At 37.1% G+C, this 23,015-nt stretch overlaps 1 protein-coding gene across 1 annotated transcript in view; it reads left to right on the forward strand.

Moving 5' to 3' along the window:
- Positions 1-23,015, forward strand: part of LRP1B (LDL receptor related protein 1B) — a 633,449-nt gene that overhangs the window by 412,321 nt on the left and 198,113 nt on the right. Inside the window, exons 12-20 of the mRNA XM_068195161.1 lie at positions 78-258; positions 3,104-3,323; positions 4,940-5,129; positions 9,953-10,075; positions 12,138-12,278; positions 15,544-15,669; positions 17,408-17,524; positions 20,991-21,071; positions 22,319-22,486. Of these exons, the coding sequence (XP_068051262.1) occupies positions 78-258; positions 3,104-3,323; positions 4,940-5,129; positions 9,953-10,075; positions 12,138-12,278; positions 15,544-15,669; positions 17,408-17,524; positions 20,991-21,071; positions 22,319-22,486 (1,347 nt within the window). The remainder of the gene's footprint in view (positions 1-77; positions 259-3,103; positions 3,324-4,939; positions 5,130-9,952; positions 10,076-12,137; positions 12,279-15,543; positions 15,670-17,407; positions 17,525-20,990; positions 21,072-22,318; positions 22,487-23,015) is intronic.

Here is a 23,015-nt window from a genome sequence, read left to right on the forward strand (position 1 = left end):
GAGTAAACAGTGAACATAAGTACACATAGAACATAAAGAGTATTAAACTCCTACTACTGTTCTCTCTCTCTCAACAGACCTTGATAATGTGGAGGGCATAGCAGTGGACTGGATTGGAAATAATCTCTATTGGACCAATGATGGCCACAGGAAAACCATTGCTGTTGCCAGACTGGAAAAAGCTGCTCAGAGTAGGAAAACCTTGTTGGAGGGGGACATGTCCCACCCCAGAGGAATTGTTGTCGATCCTGTCAATGGGTATGAAGCAAACTGATTTTTCTGTAATGGTTGTCCCTGTGGCGTAAATACAGGATTCAATTTGCTCAGGATGAGGTTTGTAGAGTCATGTAGCGATCTGTAATCCTTCAGGAGCCTGTAATATCTTTAATTCCTGCCCAGCATGCTTGCCCTGAAGCCTTCAGAATAATTTGTATGCCTGTCACTGTTGCATGTCTGTCCTGTTAATCTGAATGTGACTCACCTTTTTCTCAAACAAATTGAAGATATAAGTCCTGTATGAATTTTTAATATCAAGTTAATTTTAAGATGCTCTCCTGTGTTTCTCTTTCTGTAATCTCAATTTCTGGAGCCAATTATGACCATATCCTTGTGCACATTGGTTTACAAAACTGAGACAGGTACTTTTCATTACTTATTAGCTTAAATTAATTTTAGGAGGCCGCATAATAAAGAAAACAACATTATATTACTGTGATATAATGGTCATTTACTTAAAAAAATCACTGCAGAATGATGTAGGTAGGTACATCATTTCAGTGTGGCTGGATTGATTGCTATATTCCTGTTATAGAAAATATTTACACTCAGGTTTTCCCTTTTGAGTCTGTCCTTTGAGGGGTGGAAGTGGCTGTGGAAATTCATTAAGGTCAGATAGTGAGGGTATAAAATGAGACCACGAGCCATAACCACACCTGCAATTACTTTGTTAAATTTTCCAGCTCAGTAAATGCATGGCACAGGAAGCAGTGTATGAAGATGTATTGCCTGAAAAGGGCCATTATATAAAACACTTCTCTAATAAAATAGCGTGTCCTTCATGATTACACTTCTCATGGAAGCTCTTCCTGAGGGATAGCATTTATTATGGCTTTTTAATTGTGTTTCCAAAATTTTAGTCTTGATTTAAGCGGTGTTGGAGCATTAACTGCATTTTGAGATACAATTAAAGCACATTGACATAAACGCCTATCACTGTAAGCAGGTTTTAGCTTATGACAGGATAAATGGAATAAGGACAGACAAAAAGTTTATGGGGAAAAGCTCAGTAATTGCTGTTGAAAAGTCATGTAAATATTTGTAAAACATATTTTGTCTCCCAATAAAATAAGTGCTATATTGACCTGAGCCTCAGGGCGTGTGCAGGGTTTATAATTCTGTGATTAAACCTAGTGCTGTTAGAGTCAAACATGCAATGGAGTTTGTAAGGCTTGTGGATCAAAAATAGACTGATGTTCTTTGCACATATTTACAAAAAACATTAAAAGAACCCAAAACAACCTTCTAGTGGGTGATTTGAGAGAAATGAAAAATAAGCAAAAAAGCTGCATGTGCATATCTGCAAACTTGTGTAACACAATTTTTCTTTTTTTTCCAGTTTCTCATCAATATCAAATTATGCTGATACATAAAAATACATTTGAATAAAATTTTTGACCAGTAAATTTGATATAATTTACACAGACAGGTGTGATAATAAAATAATTTTTCACTCAGTGTATCATTCCTTGGTAAATTCAGTATTTAAATTCCAGGACTTTACTCTTCAAAGTACCTGCCAATTAAATGGCTAACGGGTTAGGATCACAGAAGTTATCTCAGAAACATAAATCTAGTGAAAGAAAAGGTGAGGTACATTAATAGCAATTAAACCATGATGAACAAATAGGATTCAAGATTGGCATGATTTTTTTTTTCTTTAATGCTTATTAATTGAAGTCCTAGGATGACTAAAAGTAAACATCTGCTGTCTGGCAAATGTTTTCATTTATGAACTGATGTGACTGTATGTGATACAATCTGAAATGATTCACAGAGTGCTTACAGGCTTCTAAGTATTTATTCCCAAAAGCTCATTTTCTTAGAGAAAAACAGATTAGAAAAAAGAAAAGTAGTGTTTCTTAGCATATTTGCTATCTGTTTTTGTCCAAAAACAGTTGTGTATTTGAAATGGTTGAAATCACTGTTTTCAAAGGTATATTCTGTAATGGAATATGGTATTCAGAAAATTTAAATAAGGAAAGGTTTATTCTGTAGTTCCCTGTAGAGGATGGCTCGTAGAATTGCTCTAAGCCAATAATGTTAGAGGAGTTAATAGATTTTTTTTAACTTTTCCAAAGTAATATTGGTGCCTTTCTTTCAGACTTTGTTATTTTATTTTTATTTTATTTTATTTTTATTGTTATTTTATTTTATTTTTATCTATTTTTAATTTTTTTTTTACTCTATATTGCTGTACTATAAGCCATAAAACTATGTTCAAATTGCCTACTGGCTTTTTTGCAACTGATTTTCACAGCAACTGTTTCTAAACATTTTTTTGATGGACAAAGTGCACCTTACAGTTTCTGAGTGATTTAGCTGCTTTCATGAAGTTCACAGAATGTCAAGACGTTCTAGCTCTAAAACCAGAGTGCAAATAATTATTGTGCTGCAACTTCTTTGATAGAATTAGGTGTAATGAAAACGAGATTTAAATCATAAAGGCAAATTGGACCTGGCCAGAACCAGCTCACTGTAAAAATGTGAGGTTTTTGGCAAAGTCAATACAAGTAATGATTAAAAAAAAACGACAAATAAAGAAACTCCATAATTCCGGTGGGAATAAATAAGGTCTTAATTCTTTAACTTTTCTCGTCTGTTGGTTTTCTGGTATTCATGTAATTTATCACAATATGAGCAAAATAACATCAGTGTCACTTCAGCAGCATCCAGTGGTCAGGGACAGTAAATAGAGCTGCAGAAACAGCAATGGAGAGAAACATGGAAAAAGTCAGAATTGCTCTGGCTTGGACGAGCTGAAAGCCTGCAGTACAATTCACCTGATTAAAATGGGATGTGAATGCTCATTTTTGTAATTCCCTAGATGGATGTATTGGACAGACTGGGAGGAAGATGAAATAGATGCCAGCGTGGGGAGGATTGAGAAGGCCTGGATGGATGGCTATAGCCGGCAGGTTTTTGTCACATCAAAGATGCTCTGGCCAAATGGTTTAACTCTGGACTACCGTGCCAACGTGCTGTACTGGTGTGATGCCTATTATGATCACATTGAAAGGATCTATTTGAATGGGACTGACAGAAAGGTAAATGAGAAATGCTGCTGGTTTGCCACAGGCATGTTCTGTCTATGGATTTTATTGTGTTACGTTAAAAATGCTTCCCAAGGATTTTAAAGTCTGCGGAACCTGCGGCGTGTCCCACGTCACCTCTGCTGGAACGATGGTGACAGAGGCTGAAACACAGCTTAGGGTACTCCTCTGTCCTAAGTGTCGCCAAACCTGATTTTCATTTTATTTTTTTAATCTATTTTTTCTCATGTGGCAATGAGTTATGTTTTGATTGAGCCATGAACCTGCAGAGAGCTTTTCGGTAGAAAAACGTGGGTTTTCTGGCTTTACCAAAGACAGGCTTTTCCTTCAACTTCACTGGATGGGTTTTTCTGAATCTCTGTGCCTCTTTTGAGCATTTGTGGTAATATTCAGACGGGCAGCACTCAGCAAATACTGTTAAAGATAGAGAGAGATTGCTTTGGTTGTTACTAATGCCTGTACTAGCTGGATACAAGTCTGTGCAGATATTCTGTCTGGGTTTGTAGAAGCAACAAGCACAGAATAAGAGACTTTGAGAATTGTTAAGGCTCAAAATGGAGTCTGATAATTTGGGGAAGTTTTACCATCTGCTTCATAAAATTAGTGACTGGTGAATAATAAGAAGCACATGTCTACAGGTTTTATTTTGAAGTGTGTCACAGAATTTTTTTTTTTTTTGAAAAGTGAGTATTCTGTAATCCTGAGATGTACAAAAAATGCATCACTACTTGAATTTATGTAGCTGAAAATAATGACAAGATACATGTTTCTGATGCTTAATTATTTGTATTTAATCATAGGTTATTTTTGTCAAAATTTAACTAGATCAGTCACATCTATAATTCTTTATTACAGTAAAGATTTTGGTGGATAGGGAGGTCTTTAATTCCACTAATAGCTGCCCAATTATTGACTGATTGATGAATTTGGATCAAAAGCAGTTTAGAGGTGAGGAGCTTTGACTATAAGAATTCCAAGTCCAGAGAGAAAATTTAAAGGGCAAAAGAGAATGATGTTTGTCACTCGCCTCAAAAGAGTATTTTAGTTGCCTTTATCTCCCTGTTCTCTTGGGTTTGTGTCTAGAAATAGACAAGATAGGGCATGTGAGGAGCTGCTTCCTTCTCTCTAGAGGCAAGGTAGAAAAAAAACCTCTTGATTCAAGCAAGGATCCCAGCCAGAAGAAGGAGACCAGTGATTCCAAACTGAATCTGCTGGGATAAAATCACAGGATCATAGAATTATTTATGTTGGAAAAGTCCTTAAGATCTTCAAGTCCAGCCCTTAACCCAGCACTGCCAAGTTCACCACTAAACACAACCCTAAACCCCACTTCTACATCTTTCAAATCCTCCCAGGGCTGAAGACTGCAACACTTCCTGTGTTCTCTGATGGGGGCCACTTAAAGTGAATTTATATGAAGGTTTTTTCAAGTTAGATATTGGTTCTGCTGCACAGAAGGGGTTTGCACTCTTTATTTCATTTTATTGCAATAGGTTGTTATGTTTGGGACAGTAATGATCTCAGTTTTCCTATTTCCTGTTTTACTTTCTCTGAAAAATGAAAGGTTCTTTTAACCTTGCTGATGCTCACCTACCACTAATTAATTGCAGGTAGTCTACAATGGAAAAGATTTGAATCATCCTTTTGGACTGTCACATCATGGAAATTATATATACTGGACAGATTACATGAATGGGTCAATTTTCCAGTTGGATTTGGTAACAAGGAATGTGACACTGTTGAGAAGTGAGAGGCCACCTTTGTTTGGGCTCCAGATTTATGATCCACGCAAACAGCAAGGTACTTATACAGTTTCTCCAGAGGTCTGTTATAAAAGGATGCTTTCCCTAGAGTCTCCAAGAATTTTGAGGTGACTGGATGAACAAAAATAGAAAAACAAATACGGGTTGTGGAACGAGAAAGTTCCTCTCCAGAGTTTCAGTCCATTTAAGTAGAAATTGACTCTCTCATAAATACTAAAAAGTGAATCACAGCATTATTCCTGTCTGAATTCCTTCTGTGCATTCACACTGCCTTTATTTCCCTTTTTTCCTTGTGTGACCAAGAGATGCTGTGCAAGTATCAATTACAGAGGGAAACATATCTGCATTGGCTCATAGACATAAAATATATGATACCTTTTCTTAAATGAGATCATAGATCCTGCCTGCATTTTGCTTGTTTGTTTGTTTTTAATTTTCTCCCCCATCTTGGTCTACAATCAACACTGTGTGCTGCACAGGACAACAGTAGTTTGAGAGTAGTGGAAAAATCCATAGTTGTTGATACTTGTATCAGTAGAGAAATGAGATAAAAGCCATAGGTTTGCATGGATGGAATTTAGAAATTAAAATTGCTACTCTACAGATAAAGACAAAAATGTGTTTTACTGAAGAAAACGTTGCATTCAATTTCCTACATCCAATGTTCCTGTGAGTTGTTGATTATTTATTTGCTCACTTTAGTTAAAACATATTTCTAATTACCAGATTGTTTGTTTAGTCGGCCACCGAACATAAGCATGAGCATCGGGAATTAATATAGATAAAATACTGTTTAAAAGATGATTTTTTTACTGGTTAAATTTTCTCATTTCTAATACTGTAGCATCTAAATTTCCTTCCCCTAAACCAAGCCAGTCTGTGTAGCACTGTGCTAAGTCAAGGTTGCTGCAACAGTGTTCCTCTTTTCACAGCTGCTTTTCAGGGACTCTCTCTGACGTTCAAAGACATGTAAAAGTATAGTTTGTTTGGGATTTTTCTTCTATTTAGTGTGGGTTTTGTTTGGTTGGTGTTTTTAAGGCAAAATCTGGGCCCAAATCTACCGTCAAGGTGGCCAAATTTCAGAATGCTGTGCCTGCTAATAGAAGATGTAGTGTTTGCTTTCAATATGACTGCTGCTTTATTTGGTACTCAGAAAATTCCTTTATTTTTCAGAAAAAGGGACATTTAATGCAGTTGCTGTTAGCTTCCAAATAAGCTGACACCAGAGAGAGAAAGTATTGCCTCTTAGACAGTTTTGCTGAATGAGCTAAAGTCTTAAGGGAGGGAATTTGGCTTGTTAATATATTCTTTGTTTGAAATTGTAATTGGGATTTTGTAAGCTAACTGCAGCCTTTAGGAACTTCCTTTTTTGTCATGCTCAGTGAGGTTGATCTTGCCATTGCTCCCAAAGGAGCATAAAATTTTCTTTTAAAGAAACTATTTGTGAGTGTGTGCATGTTTTCCTTGTAAAAGAGCAAGCTCAAGGCTGAATAGTTGTACGGAGAAAACCACAGGAAATCACTTTATAGATGAGTTGTATATTAAAGATTATACACACATCCCTCAGAAACTTTTGGCTGTGATCTTTTGAGGTGACTGCTTTGATGCTGCTGGTATTGTCACACAAGCAGAAACTGTCACACAAGCTGGTCTTATCAGACAAGCAGAAAATGTCATTTCATTTGGGCATTGTTCAGTTCAGACTGACATTTTTAATGGGGGGCTTTTCCAGGATGCTGTTCCAGTCCTGCTCTGCTTTGGGTAGGGACATGATGCTTTTGGGATCTCCTCAAGGAGAGGTGTTTTTCATTGTCTCTCTCTCTCATGAGGCATGATCTCCTTGAGGAGGAATGCTTTATTTTAATTTTATTTTTATTTTTTTCCCTTGCTTTCAGAGCTTAGAACTCACCTTACTTTCTTAGGCTGAGTCTTTGGGTCTCTGTGCATCATAAAATATGGGAAGGTGAAGCACAGTAATCATAGGAGTTGGATTACACTCAGAATATGACCCTGCAGGTATTTCCACTGCATTGAAAGGTTGGATTGCTACTTCCATGTGAATAATTCTGGACAAAGTGCATTTACAGCAGTTAAAGTAGCCTCTTTTGAAATCAGCTAATGTTTTAACTCCTCAGATTGCAAAGAAGAGCTCGAGCACTAGGCTGCTGCTCCTCGTGTGTGGAGGATGATCCTAAGAGTGGGCTTACCCAATTTAACAGTACTTGAGGTTTGCTTCATAAGAAGCTGCAAAGGCAATAAATACTTCAGTGTACCTCTTAAATGAAAAGATTAAACAAATGTGCATGGTTTCCATTTTTCTTTTTAATTGAGAACCATGACTGAAATGCAATTACATTGTTGGTTTAGTTGTGGACTAATTTTTTAGCTAATTAAAGTGGAATTGGCCTAATTTATTCACATGCAATCAACAGGGCAGCAACTGTTTTAAAAGCTGTCAAAATATGAAAAATATGGTAATAGCTTTGAAAGTATTTTAAAAGCTTGGGACTACTTTAAGAATAACCATATCAAATAGCTGTTAGGAACTGTAGTCAAGGAAATTTAATTCCCCAAATACTTGATAGCTTTACAGGTTCTACCTTGTTCAATGAAGAGGCTTAACCTACTTGAACTGTGTTTTGGGAGACATTTAAGCCTAGGAGTCTCTTCAGCAAGACCGATGGGACTGAAGGTCTCATTGCACCTTCAGGTTGAAGACTGCACTTTATAAACCTTTTTATCGTGGATCTTTTTGCTTTTACTCTTGGTACTTCTAGTTTCCTTGTCATCATCCCCTCTTTTATCACTTTGCTTAGCACATAACCTACTGTGCAGGAGTTTGTCATCCCAATTATGAGGTTAAGTAGGAACTTTTCATCTTCAAGACCATTTGACTTTGATCTAGTGATTTAATTTTTGATAGTATTTATTTTCAGCTTTAATTGGGCTTCAGAATCATCATGTGTTTTCTATATTTGCCTGAAATAGTCCTTAATTCTGTAAGTTTATTCTCTTTTAGTGAGCTGACAAACTCATCTACATGAGTTTCATTTTAATTAAATCACTGCAAATGTTTTGACTTGTGCCATGTAATTTTGGAGTCACTTTTGAAGATTGTATTTTGGTTTGTTTATTTCAGCAGCTTCTGAGAACTTTTTAAATCTTTGTGTTATTGACATCCTTTGATTTGAACAATGATGGCCCTGTAAAGATGGAGAGACTTTCAAAGCAACTTTTTCTGAGGCTTTGTTTTACCTGAGGTTTTCCAAAATTTAGACTCAAATAATAATATTTCAGTTTTGGTGAGCATAGATGTAACAGTTGATTTTTTTAGCTGTTTAGGTCATAGTCTCAGACTCAAAGTCAGGGCCTAATAATGTGTATTAAGTGTCCAGTCTAAGCTCTTTCTAAAATTGTGATCAAGCCCTCAGACTTCTCAGAGAATTCCCATTTTCCCTGGTTATACAGCTGTGTTCTTGTCATCTCACTCACACCCTGTCCAGTGGAAGTACAAGTACCACAATGGCCTATCACATCATTCTCTATTAATCATTTTGCACAATATTATTTAAAAGTTCAATGGGGCTTTAATGGACTGTTGACACATTTTCTTCTAAGAAATGTTGTGTATGGTGGATCAGAACAAGTGTAGAAAAAGGTTATTAAACACTGCTCAAAATTGTAAGACATATTAAGGTACATCTTAAAAAATAAAAATTTTCAAAATCTTAAATTATTTGTTCATTGTCTGATGTTCATTTGATAATTTAAAGAGATTTCCCTGCACCTGCAGGACTGGCTGTGATGGGACAGTTTAATATCCATGTTCATAGCTCCATGAGAACTGAATAGCCTATATTCTATGCATAGTGAAGTGACAAGCTTTGAGGAGAGGGAAGCTGATAGTTCTTTTCTACACCTTTAAAAGGAGGAGCTGCTTTTTACTAGAACAGGAAGATGAAAAAACCCGTCGTTTTAATTTAAAGGTTCAAGCAGACATGAAGTTTTGTATCTTGCTTGATCATAATCACTTCTCACCAGCAGCTGAAATCAGCAGAGCTTTGCTCATGGGGAGCTGGGTGTCCCCAGCAGTGCAGACCTAAGCAATCAGGGCATGACCAAAGTGACACAAACAGAAATTGGGACATTTGTGGGCTCTCAGTGACTGAAGCCTGGTTGCTTCAGGAATGAGCTGGTGAGTATGCAGCAGCCCTTGGTGGATGGTAAAACACCTGACAGCTGTCAGTGTTTTCATGGGAACAGCTTGGGAAAGGAACAATAACACGGAAAAGCAAAGCACAGCAATGGCAGATGTGCTCAGAAAATAGTAGTGGAATATTTGCCTGTAGTCTATCTGCCATAAATTTCTTCATACTTTTGTTTTCTCTCTCTTTTTTTCCTAATCTGCATTTGTAGCCACATTGTTTTAATGTGTACAGACGTCTATTAACTTCAGAACATTCCTTTATCTGCTGTTTGATTCCTTGAAGCCACTGTGTGCATGTAGCTGTGCCAAATATTTTGCAGTATTTGTTCCCTTCATAAAACAGGCAGATAAAATGCTGTGAGCTGATGGTGCAGCTTTTTGTGCTATTATTACTATTATTGTTATTATCATTATTATTATTATTATTATTATTATAGAGTACTGCAACCTATAAATAATTATGTTTAAATATTATGACCTACAGTAACCAAAATATGAGAGTAATGTGCTCCTAACACAAGAGGAAAGTAATGCAAAAAAAAAATTCTTCATCTGTTTATGTTCCCAAAGGAAAATAAAGGCAACTAAAACCCCCATTGTTTAGTCCTAGTGTGGCTGTTAGTTTTAAAGTTGCTTTTTATTTCTTTTCCCAGGTGATAATGCCTGTCGTGTTAATAATGGAGGCTGCAGCACTCTTTGTTTGGCCATTCCTGGAGGCAGAGTTTGTGCCTGTGCTGATAATCAGCTTTTGGAGGAAAACAGTACAACCTGCATGAGTAAGATTCTTACAGAATATCTGAGTTGATGCTGCTGTTAAAGGATCAAGTCAGACCTGAAAATAAAACCAGAAAGTGTGGCCTCCTAGAGGGTCTATAAGACAAAGAAATATTACTTGAATAAATATTCTAGTTTACAGTTTACAGAATATAAAAGCTTACAGTTTACAGAATATAAAAGCTTTTCCAAAGAAAACAGAATATTAAGTACACTATTTAAGGATAAAATGCATTGGAAAATATTTCAGCATATCTGATATGATAAACTTAAATCATAAAAAATCTTAAACTTAAATAGTTCACTGAAATAATTAAAAATTGATCCATAAAATGACTGTATTAAATATATATGAAAAGTTTTCAGATTATTCCACTAAGTGTCTTAAGAGGAAATCTGACATTGAAATGTTCATGATGAAACTGTTCATAAAACACATCAAGCAGATGTATTTATGTATGATGGGTTCTGACACAGGCTGTGCAAATATTGCTGTCTTTCATCTCTTCTTTATATATCTTCATTGAAGCAATGATAAAAGTTGTACTAATAAAAGGTGGGGATTTCAATTAAAATAATAACTTGCCAGGTACTACAGGTATTTATTTTTTAAAATGTTTAGACTTGTTGTTTGTAACTTTCTAAAAATTTCTTCTGGTTTAAGTCTCATTAATGTATTTCTTGATATTAATTGTAACATTTTACATAAGTCTCCAGCAATAAGCTTAGTAGAGATAAGTAAAGCATAAGGATTATTTCATAACATGATGAATATTATGGAGCCTGCAATGACCAGGCAGAGCCATCACTTTTTTTTTAAAAAAGCTATATTTTCTTTTTAGCAGAAGTAACTGGAATGGGGACTCTTCATTGGTAAGATGGAATGTAGGCATTAGGAAGAGAGGTTAGAGACTTTGAGATTGGAATGGGGCAGCTTTCCTGTTTTTTTTTCCCAACACACATCACTGCCTGGCTCTTTCCAAGGACTCTGGTATTCCTCAGAGGGTCCTGGACTCGTGTGTGGCATTTACACATGAAGCATTCTGAACCTGATATTGAGGAGAACATCTGCCTGGATTTATTAATAAGCTTCTAGCTTTCTACTTAACTCTACCCCAGCAGAATTTTATTCTTTCTTCTCTACCAAGTCTGTACCAGTCCATAATGCAAGTGTTTGAGTTGTTGCTTGGATACAAGATACAAGTAATCATTTCCTATCTCTAAATGTGCACCAGAATTTGGCCAATGCCTTTCAGAATATTTTCTGCTTGCTTTTGATGAGGTATTGCAATATTTAAACTGCTATTTTACACTGTAATGAAAACACAAATTCAAAAACCAGTTTGAGTGACATTCTGTTCAGAGTTTTTACATTTATTAAAAGCTCATTCCTTCAACCATACGCTCAGATATGTGTGCCACTACAGGCTTCAGGTGGAATTACCTCAGATGCACTGAGTTTACGTAGAAACGTTCTGAAGTGGGAGAACAAGAATTGATATTTCCCTCAGTTTGGGAAGGACGTTGAGACGCTCCAGCGCGTCCAGAGGAGGCAACACGGCTGGAGAGGGGGTTGGAACACAAGCCCTCCCTACTGAGGGAGCTGGGGGTGTGTAGCCTGGAGAAGAGGAGACTCAGGGGTGACCTTATCACTCTATAACTCCCTGAAAGGTGGCTGTGCTCAGGTGGGGTTGGTCTCTTTCTCCAGGCAGCACTGACAGAACCAGAGGACACAGTCTCAAGTTGCACCAAGGGAAATAGAGGTTGGATATTAGGAAAAAGTTTTTCATGGAAAGAGTGATAAAGTTCTGGAATGTTCTGCCCAGAGAGGTGGTGGAGTCACCATCCCTGGCTGTGTTTAACAAAGCCTGGATGTGGCACTGGGTGCCAGGGTTTAGGTGAGGTGTTGGGGCTGGGTTGGACTCAATGATCTTGTAGGTCTCTTCCAACCATGTGATTCTGTGAATTCTGTGAACTCTGTGGTATGTATTTATGTAGGGGCAATATTGCATTCTGGGTGTGTCAAGCAGATAAAGAGATGTTCTTGTTGGATGTTTTCCCCAGTTAAAGAGGGAGAGGTGCTGCCCCAGCTGTGCAAGGCAGAGCAGTTCCAGTGCAGCAACAAGCGCTGCATCCAGGAGCGCTGGCGCTGCGACGGCGACGACGACTGCCTGGATGGCAGCGACGAGCACTCGGAGATCTGCTGTACGTAGACACTCTCCTTTTACCCCACAATCCATGCTTGACTTCAAGGATTGCAAACTAAACCGTGCAGCCAAACTAAAGCAATCAGCCTGCAGCCATTGCTGCAAATCTTTCATTTCCTTCTTTTCCTGCGTGCAGTAATGACAGCTCTTTCAAATCTTGCTGGCGCACTCGTTGCATAGCACAGTGCCAGAGCAGTCCTCTTTTGGGGTTGGCATTGTCATTCCTGATTCTTTACATATTTGTGGTTTTTGCTTTGTTTTCCACTATTTCTTACACGTGTCACAGAATAACACCCAATGGGAGAGAATGGAAAAAGGGAGCCAGGCTTTTCTTGGTAGTGTCACTAGCAGGACAAAAGGTAATGGGCACAAACTGAAAAGCATTAATTTTATCTGAACATCTGAAAGATAACAGTTTTTTGCTGTCAGACACTGGAATACATTGCCGAAACTGGTTGTGTTGTTTCTGTCTGTGGAAATGCTCGAAACTTCTATGGACATGGTCCTGAAAAACCTGTTCTATCTGGCCCTGCTCAAGTAGGGGATTACACCAGGCGATTTTAGCAGGTCCCTTCCAACCATGAAAATTTCTGAGATTGTATAATGCATTTTTTAAAAAAACACCCAAAAATCCTCAGGAAATAAAGGAAAAAAAAAAGCAAACAAGCAAAACTAAAAAAACTCCACAAGTAATCAAACCAAAAAATGAATAAACTACCTCCTCCCCAAAACTCCCCAGGGAAACCAAACCAGCCGCAAAACCAAAACTCAAATCTCTACACGACTTGGAGTATTAAATTAATGTACGTTGCCTTCAAAGTTAGTTTTACAAGAGATATATTTTTTTGCTGTAGAGGAGTTCCACTGTTGAAGTAAAAAACAATAGAAAACATACCAATTATGTCCCTGTCATTTCTGGAAGGTTCTTAAGTTGCCTACTTTAAAATTAGTGTTGCGGCACTGAGAATTCTCTTCCTTACTCTGTTTGTCACGATGCTTTCTATTTCTGTCCTTAGATCATTTCTCTAAACCAAATCTCCTCTATTGAATTGAAAGTACAATGTTTCTCCCAATCAGTTGCAGACATGAACACTCTTCTGCTGTGCAGTATTGTTCTATGTATCTGAAAACTCTTTTCATGGTCTCTCTTTCTTATCTCTTTGAGACCAAACAGCTCTAAACTGTTCTGGGTTTTTTTTAGTTTGTTGTTGTGTTTTGTTGGGTTTTTTTTAAATTTTTTTCCCCTAGTGGATTATGGCAGGTTTTTTGTTTTTTTTTTTCCTTCGGGTTTCACTGCTCTTTTCTGAAGTGATTCTAGGGGTTGGATGTCCAAAACTGGATGTGTGTATTTCTGCTGAGGCCTTAGTGAAGCTGGTTAGGCTGAAAGAATGTGTTTTTGAAGGGTGATTGTTTATTCATCCTTGGGTCAATCTTGCCTGCTTCACGTGGGCCTGAGTCTGCTGATACAAACGTTCTTCTGATCCTTTGTAACGCCTAGACCTTTTGCCATATGGCTGTTAAATTGCCAGTTTTGGATGTGTTTTGTTTCATTGTGGGTTTTTTTACAGCATTTATTTATTTTGGTAGCTCCATGTGGTAGTCATTGCTGATTGCAGTAATCTTTTTTTAAAATATTTTTCTAGTCCTGACTTGTGGTGCTTACTCTCATTTTGTTTTGAAACCAGCATTTCCTGCACTTAAAACAAGGAGCTCAGCTAGTAAAGACAGTGAGAAGGAAAATCTTTCAGCAGATTTGACTTGATTGTCTTTTAAATTAGTGTAAGGAAGACCAGTTCATTGATCAAAGCTTGTAATCCTCAGAGGATTTATACAAATATAAATGGAATAATAACCTGGTCTTAAACCTGAATGTGATCTATAGTTTACATGGCCAGTGTGATAACATTGATCTCTTCTCAGCAGTTGCCATAGTAACACCAATAGTTCTTTATGAGTTTGAAATATTTGCAATTATGAGTAGAATACACACTACTAAATATATATGAGCAAAAGCATAATGACCATTTAAAGCAATATCTATGTCAAGTATAAAGTCAAATAAAAGAAAAAATCTTCAACTTGTGATTTTGATACTTGGATGCTCCAAGTTTTGTTCTCCAGTAACATTGCAAACTTTGGAAGTATGAGATTTGGGACACCTTTCTACTCAGATTATTAATTAATCTCTGCTTCCTGTGCTTCTGCACCCTACACACAAACCAGGATTCATGTGTTTTTGATATCACCCTCGCTCTGTGTCATCTTCAATTGCAAGAATAGGCAGAAAGGTCAAAGATAAAAGCTACTGAAATGTCAAGGATAAGCCTGCAAGACATCTTTTCATTTTTAATACCCTTTGTTTCCAGATGTATGTTAAACTTTAAAAAAGAGTCTTTGGATGGCTGAGTAGGTGAAAAATGGCTGGAGATTATTTTTAACCAGCGTTTGGAACCGTGTGCAGTTTACTGTTCTTGTCTAGATCGAGATGAGTGAGAGCAAGACCTGCTAATAATAGATGTTATTAGCATGAAAGAAGCAGAACATAAACACCTACTAGAGTTGCAAGAGCAGGCCAATAGTATTTACATAAATCCTGTGCATTCAGCTTCGTTCTTTCCGTGAGAATTGGTAGCCAGCAAAAACATGTTTGAGAGATACCTTATTCACTCCTGAATACCAGATTTTTTTTTTTGTTAGTTTTACATCGTGTTGCATATTTCACTTTTTGACACCTACAATTTCATGGTGAGTAAACAGCAGATCTATATGTGGCCATTGACAGTAATGTGCCTCATTTTAGAAGCATTTTATGACCTGCCCAAATCCCTGCTCACTGTGGTAACATATTTTGGATCTGCACTTAGCAGCTTGCAGCTGTTCTCTTTGGTGTTTTCCTTTGTTTATATGCACTTTAGTTTGCAAACCTCATCACACTGCCCAAATGTGATTAAGAACATGTTTCTTTAAGGAAACAACTCTATAAAATGCTGCTATCTTCTATCACCTAATAGAAGAGGATCCCCATATTGGCATCTTTACTAGATACTATTTAATTTATGGCTGAAGTACTGTAATGTTTGTAATTAACTGGTTTGCTGAACAATCTTTATGCCATGGTAGTTATACATACAGGGTAACCACACTAACTGCATCACTAGGGAACAGCATTTAATGTGTTCTTTTCCAGATTTCACAGCTGTTTTTCTCAGGTTATCTTCTTAGGGGAAAAAAAAAAAAAAACTCTGTTTTTTTTTTCTCCACAGTCAATCACAGCTGTCCTGATGATCAGTTTAAGTGCCAAAATAATCGTTGCATTCCCAAGAGGTGGCTTTGTGATGGAGCTAATGATTGTGGAAATAACGAAGATGAATCAAATAAAACTTGTGCAGGTAAAAATTTTACTTGGTTGTGCAAACAGGTTCTCTAACTCCAGTTCCATGAACAGTTCAGGACTGATTTGAACTGAACTGAACCAAGCTGGTACTTATAATCTGATTATTGATGTCTTAAATGAATTCAGATTTTGATGCCACCAAGGCTGGAATGCAAATTATATTTTAGTTAATCCATGTGCATGGCTGCGCTTTCCAAAGTTATTCAGCTCTTAATCTCTCCGTATGGGTCGACTGTCAAAGCAATGCTCAGGTACAAACTCTGAGGTACAAATCTTTTTTGGCAGTTAGAACATTTTTTATTAATGTGCTGTGATGGGTGCCACGTCACCAGTAAATTTTATTTTATGCTGATTTAGTTCATGCATAATTAGTTATTCAGTTTCCACTTGGTGCCTTGAACTTCTTTTCATTTCTGAGTTATTAACTGGTGAGTGGGTTTTTAAGGAAATAGCAAGATGACTGTTGTTTACTGATTCCCCTGTAGTAAATCATGGAATTCCCAAATCTGTCCTTTGCTTGTGTGGAAGTGATGTTTAGTGCTTGCTGTCAGAGTACTCTAAACAAGCATTAAATCTCAAATATGCAACATGCCAGCCATCAATAAGCTGATGAGTGTTTTGAACTCAAGTGTAGTGCAAGACAACACACATTGTGTATTAAACTATTCCCTGTTGCCTTACTGCCTTGATATTCTTTGATATCCAGCTGTTTGCTTGTAGGATGAGAGTCTAATTTGAGGACTATTTTTTTAAACTCTGTGTCAGGTGGCAATGGATTGAATTTTATATTCTTGTTTTTCCATTTATTCCTGCAGTGGCAAACACAGTTAATGTTAAAAAAATTACTTTGAAATGTTTTAAACTTAGATTCCTCTTTTGTGTTTAGGGCTACTTCTCTGAAGAAAAAGGAAAATGGTAGCTGAAAATAACAAATTAAGAAATATTTTTTCAGCCACTGGGGTTTTTGACATATCAGCCATTTTTTTAAGGTGTAGAATAACATGGAGATGAACTCTAAAAGCTTAAATTTGGAATCAAAATCTGTGTTGATATCTCTGGCATTGTTATGGGTTCAAATTATAAATAAACAAAATTATACATAATGACAGATTTCTGTGTTAGCTTTTAGTGACATTTTACAATTCATCAGCTTTCAAAGTGATTTCTGTAGCCACATAGCACAAATTCTCTTAGTGATCCTTATTTCTTTAGGAGAAAGACATGCATTGATTCCTTTAATGGATGACTGCAGTCAAGTGTTTGCCAAGGATTCTAAGAACAGTGACACCAGGCCCATCACACACAGGCTAATTCCCATTTTCCTTTGTAAATACAAAATTCACAAAATCATTGTTCATGGTGTGGAATACATGTTAATATCCCAAATTTTGGGCAGTTTTATGACCTGATCTTTGTTTATTTCAAGCATTAGTGCATGTGAATTACCTTCTTACCTCCTGGTTTTGCACAGTTATATCTAGAATTTCCTGTTATTTTATGAGGAAGAAACCACCTAGAATTCCACAGAGCAGAGGTAGAACAAAGCCCTGCAGATGACCTCAGTTTTCTCTGAAATCAAAGGAGGTGAATGATGTGTAGTCAGAGCAGGGGAAAGGTGCAGCAGGCCAGGAGGTGCCCTCCAGCCCTGCAGCTTCTAAAATCAGACACCCACCAAGACACCTAATGGATCTAGTCCATTTCCCTTGTATTTTTGGAGTGTTTTGTCTTGACAGCAAGAACTTGTCAGGTTAATCAGTTTTCTTGTGGGAATGGACGGTGTATTCCAACGTCGTGGCTGTGTGACAGGGAGGATGACTGTGGAGATGGAACTGATGAAATGACATCCTGTGGTAAGTGGAATTTTGTTTTGGGGGGGAAAGGAAAATTCTTCTGTAACATATAAAACATATAGAGATCTCTTGTCAAATGAGATGATAATACAGTTTCTGAAATGGCAAATAGAATTTGTTTGGTTGATAAATAAACCCAAAGCAAATGCAGCATTTTCCATTTAATGAGTTTTTAACTACAATACCAAATATGCAGATCAATCAAGAGTTTTTTAATTTACAGCCCATTATCAAATGCTGTCACCCTCAAAAATTGGTCTTTATCTCTGCCACATACCTCTCTACATGGGCCTCCTCAGCACATTCTAGATGTCAATAAAATCAGCCTGTTTCAAGTCTCAACAGAAGTATATTTGACCTTGTATTTTTCAGAAAAAAAAAAAAATCTTGGTTTTATCATGAGAGAGTATCAGCAGCTGTGCTGACTGCTGCTTTGCTGAGATATTGCAGAGAGGGGTGTGCTTTCTCTAATCAGCTGCTTCCAAACAATTAAGGATTTTAATAGTCAGTTGTTTTGCAGGGCACTGGTAACTGCTGTGAGTCTGAGAGCACAATGGTCAATGAGCTGTCGGCAGATGCAGAATCACAGAACATGATGCAGAATCACAGGGTGGTTGGGGTTGGAAAGAACCATAAAGATCACTTTTTTCCAACCCCTTGCCATGGGCAGGGACACCTCCCACCAGGCCAGGGCTCCATCCAAACTGGCATTGAGCACTTGCAGGGATGGGGCAAAAAAATGGAGTCTTTACATGAATAAAAAAGGATAATATTAGTAAGGTAGACTTCTAATGGCCTTGCTTCAAATCAGGTAAGTTCAGTTGTGTACAGAGGTGGGACGAGTGACCAGGGGATTTGTATTTTGCATTCTCTAAAGTTCTAACTCTCAGTTTAATGGCACAACATTGACTCTCAGTGCTAGAACAGTTTCTCTGCCTCTACCTCATGTTCTCAGGCACATCAGCAACACACAGATGTTACTGGCAGCTTTGGAAACCCTTCCTGTGAGCTTTGTTCAGTATCCTCTCAGCTGACCTGGGATATTTCTTCAGATCTTTTAATCAGGATTTATGTCACTGGCTGTTTTTCTGTGTAGTCAAACTTCTTTCATGTTTTAGTGTCTTGTTTTGTTATCCTCAAACACCGTGGCTGTGCAAATATGGTCAAATATTTCATTTTTCATCCTGCCCTATAATTTGATCACTAATGGCATTTACTTATGCGTTCTGTTTAGTGGGACATATCTCCTTCTATGAAACTCTTTAAAATTCTTGTACCCATAAGGACACAAGAGAGAAATGAGATTGGTGTTGTTCTGGTTTGAAAACAAAACCAGTGAGAGACTCCAAGTCAGAAATACAATTTATTAGGAAAAGTGAAAAAGGAAACAAAATGCATGCAATAATACAAAAGAAAATCCACTGACAGAGTCAGAAAACAACCTGACACCCTTTTTGGTCAGGGAGTTGGTAGCAGTCCAGATTGAAATGGCTGCAGTCCTCCTGGGAATCCAGCAGAAGAGCCTGAGTATGGCGTCCCCAAACTCCAGATTATATCCGGTTAGGAATGCTTGGCTCCTCCCTCTGAATGAAGCCTCTCGCAATGGAATGTTCTAGTTCTTATCAGTCATGCAGTGACATTCAATAGCCCATTATCAGCAGATGTCTCCCCAGAGGGAGAATTGGTTGTGGAAGAGATAAGGAAAAATTGCCCACTTTACAGAAGATAACTGCCATACAGATGGCAAATGTAATACATCTTGCCTTTCAAGCGGGGACAGGTGTCTACACTGTGCAGCGACCTCACGGGGAGCTCGAGTCACCTTTCCTCATTTCTGTGTCTCCAGGGCACTCAGGACAGGGCTGGGTGTGGGTGAGCTGCAGGATGTGCATCTCTGTTCTGTGAAGTAGGAAAGGACCATGGGGACAATGAGGGGAAGTGCTGGCTATCCTCTGGGATGTGAGGAGAAGCTGTGGCTAATGAAGGCTAGGGCAAACTCTGCAGATGCTACAAAACATTCTTGGAAAGGCTGTGCTGGGCTGGGGGTCATGAGCGGGCTGCTGCTGGTGGTAGTGAGGGTAATCATAATTCATTTTAATCAGTTTCTATCCCTTTGTACAGGTGACCATAAAGAAAATTAAGTCATGGAGGCATTCATGTATGGAAAAGAGGAAAATTACATTTAACGAATGAGCTAAATTTGTGGAAAAAATTATTTGAAAGAGCAAAATTAAAAGTTGCTTCTAGCTTTGCTTGAAGCACATGGGGCATATATTGTGGCTAAGCACTACTGCAGTTGCACACTTCCATTTTTTTTCTTTGAACAGATTTTTTTGTCATTGTAATGTTTATGTTTAGCAAAAACCCAAAACACCAAAACCCCTATACCAACAAACCCAAAACAAACAAACAAAACCCAAAACAAACCAAACAAAAAAGCAAGAACTTTTTAGAAGTAACTAAAAAAGTGTTGTCATCGATGGTAGCTTTTTTTCTTATCCATTTCACTTTTGAAGCAGGATAATCACCTCTGTTCAATTAAGTTCTTGGTGTTCTCTATGTAATTTTTAAATAAAAATTTATTTTATTTTAAATCTGTTATTAGATTCAGTGGGTTTGGTTTAGTGCTTCATCAGAGTGTGACTCTTTTTGAACCAAAACATTGCGAGGTTCAGTAAAAACAAAGTGATTTCAGTAGTCATGCTAAGAAAGTCTTATATTTATGTGGCATGTTTTAAAAATTTAGAAAACTCTTCAGTATTTCCTGGAATGTTTAGCAATTTAATAATAAATGCACACATCTACGTATGTCATTGGATTTAGAAGAAAAGTCTGAAAAAATTCAGACTATATTTAAGTTACTTTATTCAGAAACATATTAGGTAATTATAGAAACAAATATGTGTGATCAATACAGATAATTCTTTGTGAGTAATAATTTCTCAGATTTCTACTGCTTTACTGGAATGCTGGGAGAAATTGCTTGTGAAGGCTGACATTTTAATTTTGTATTTTATTGTGCCAGTGTAGAGTAACTTTATTTCTTGGCTGTTCTTTAGCTTGGTACTTAACCTTCCCATTTTATAGTGCTCCATTTCCTGTCTCTTCCTGGCAGTGCTGTTTCAATTGGATATCCTCTCTGTAAATAAGCACATGGAAAATAGAGTTTGTATCAGTCATCAAGCTATGGTTAGTCTTAAATATTGGCATAGTGGGAAAACCACCCTTGGTCTGATGAATTTCATGTTGATGAAAAGTAGGGTTTGGACGGTATATACAGTTTGAAGCCATTTTATCTTTTCTTTTTGGTGTCTCATCTTTTTCTCCTCTCCAGATTAAATACCTGGAAGGTGCAAATGTTTGCTACACACACTTGTGTATTTTATGCATATAGGAAGGTGACAGAATGCTGCTGAAGAGGATGTTATGTTAAATAGTTTTTATTTCTTTTTGAACACTTTCACAGAATTCCCAACATGTGAGCCACTAACTCAGTTTATCTGCAGAAATGGAAGATGCATTAGCAGCAAATGGCTCTGTGATTCAGGCAAGTATCAAATCCTCTGTATCTGAAATGAATATGAGGGATATCACATACATATTGCTTTGATGCTCTTTTTTTCTGAGACTCATATTGACTTGTAAGTGGTCAGAGAATAAATGAAGCATTTCAGAATTACTGATATGACCTAGAAATCAGCAACACTGAAGGTTCGGATAAGGAATGATGCATTGGTTACTGTAATAGGCACAAATATTATGTTATGTAGAATGAAGTATGATGATTCATTATTAAAAAAAAAAATAAAGGAAAGCAAAGCTATTGCTTATGAAAGTATTTTCTGTTCTTAGAAAACAACATGATTTTGGTGACCAATATATCTGATTTTTTGTTTTTTGTTTTTTATGGACAAGTTCATTTAAATAAATAGCATCCCTGAGGAGTGAAGGCCAGTGAAACATGACAGTGTGCTTAGTTCTTTTGGCTGGAAGAATACATATTTAAATGTTAAAATGACTCTCCTCTCAGAGCTTGTGGTGTGGGAGTGATGTTGCTCCAGTCCTAATAACATTGGGTTGGTCCAAAGCGTTTGGTGTTTCTATAATTTTATTTGTCTGACATGAATTTTTAGCTGTAAGTGGACAAATTCCCAAAATTGTCACAATGTGCTGATGAATTTCTGTGCATGGAGACCCTTTAGAGTGTACCTAACATATTTATCTCCTTCCTCCCTTGATGAGCACGATCAAATTACGGGAATTACCTTAAAACTGCTGTAATGACTACAACATTAGAGTAATGAGACACTGCAGTCCATGATTATTTATGTGCTTTTTCCACTTTGCACTCTTGTAAACACATGGAAACAAAGTTTAATAATATTGAAATTTGTTAGGTTTTCATTTTGGTTTATATGAACCTGTTTGTGTCTGTTATTAACTATCTTGGGTAATCACAGAGAATAAAGTCAACCAACTGTGTTTGAAAGCCTGCGTAGTCACACCCAGCTAAAGAAATTAAGAAAATCTACAGGCTTTTCATGCTTGCTGCTGTCTCTGATTGAATAACTGAATAAGGGGCTAGACTATCCAAAATTACTGTGTTGAGTGCTGTTGGTAAATAAGATTTAAGGTGTTACGTGCATTAGAAATAATTTGATGCCTGTGGGCAGAAAACATACTACTTTATTTAATGGATTTTTTTTTCTCTTGCTTTTTCAAAGTGATTTTCCCTCCTTACATATTTTGTTCAAAAATTTTATATTTTAAAATATTTTAAAATGTTGTTTGCAGATGATGACTGTGGTGACGGCAGTGACGAGCTGGGCTGTGTTCACTCGTGTTCTGCTGATCAGTTCAGGTGTCAGAATGGCAGATGTATCCCAGGTCACTGGGCATGTGATGGTGACAATGACTGTGGAGATTTCAGTGATGAAACCAAAACAAACTGCAGCAGGGAAGGTTAGATTTTATTTTATTTTTTCTTCCAAGTTTTTAATATTTATAAACACAGAGAATAATTTGTTTTAAATACCTGACCTTCAGCCAATGCGAAAAGAGGAAATGCTTTTAACCTTGGTAAAGGCTGGAATGGGAAATATGTCAAGTGCAATGTGGTAACACAGATATTTATAATCAAGAGGAATGCATTTGAAAACAGAACAGGTATTACAGAGAGATAAGTTTTACAGTTTTACTTCAGTGAATTATACTAGATGTGGTATTTGTCTTATTGCAGAGATGCGTGCTGTCTAGGTAAAGAGACAGTAAGAACCATTCTTTAAGTTATTATTGATATTTTCTATTTTTTTTCATGCAGTGGAACAGTAATACTCTCATTTTTGTGTGATGCAAGTCTTTGAGTTTGTGGGGTTTTTAAACATAAAAGCATTTTAACAAACTGCAGCCCTATTTAAATGCCATACGTTATATTTATTTCACTGGGGAGAGAAAGGAAGGAAGGATGCTTATGGCAAAGGATAAAGAATCA

The sequence above is a fragment of the Anomalospiza imberbis genome, chromosome 7, assembly GCF_031753505.1.
Source record: "Anomalospiza imberbis isolate Cuckoo-Finch-1a 21T00152 chromosome 7, ASM3175350v1, whole genome shotgun sequence".
Lineage (NCBI taxonomy): Eukaryota > Metazoa > Chordata > Aves > Passeriformes > Viduidae > Anomalospiza > Anomalospiza imberbis.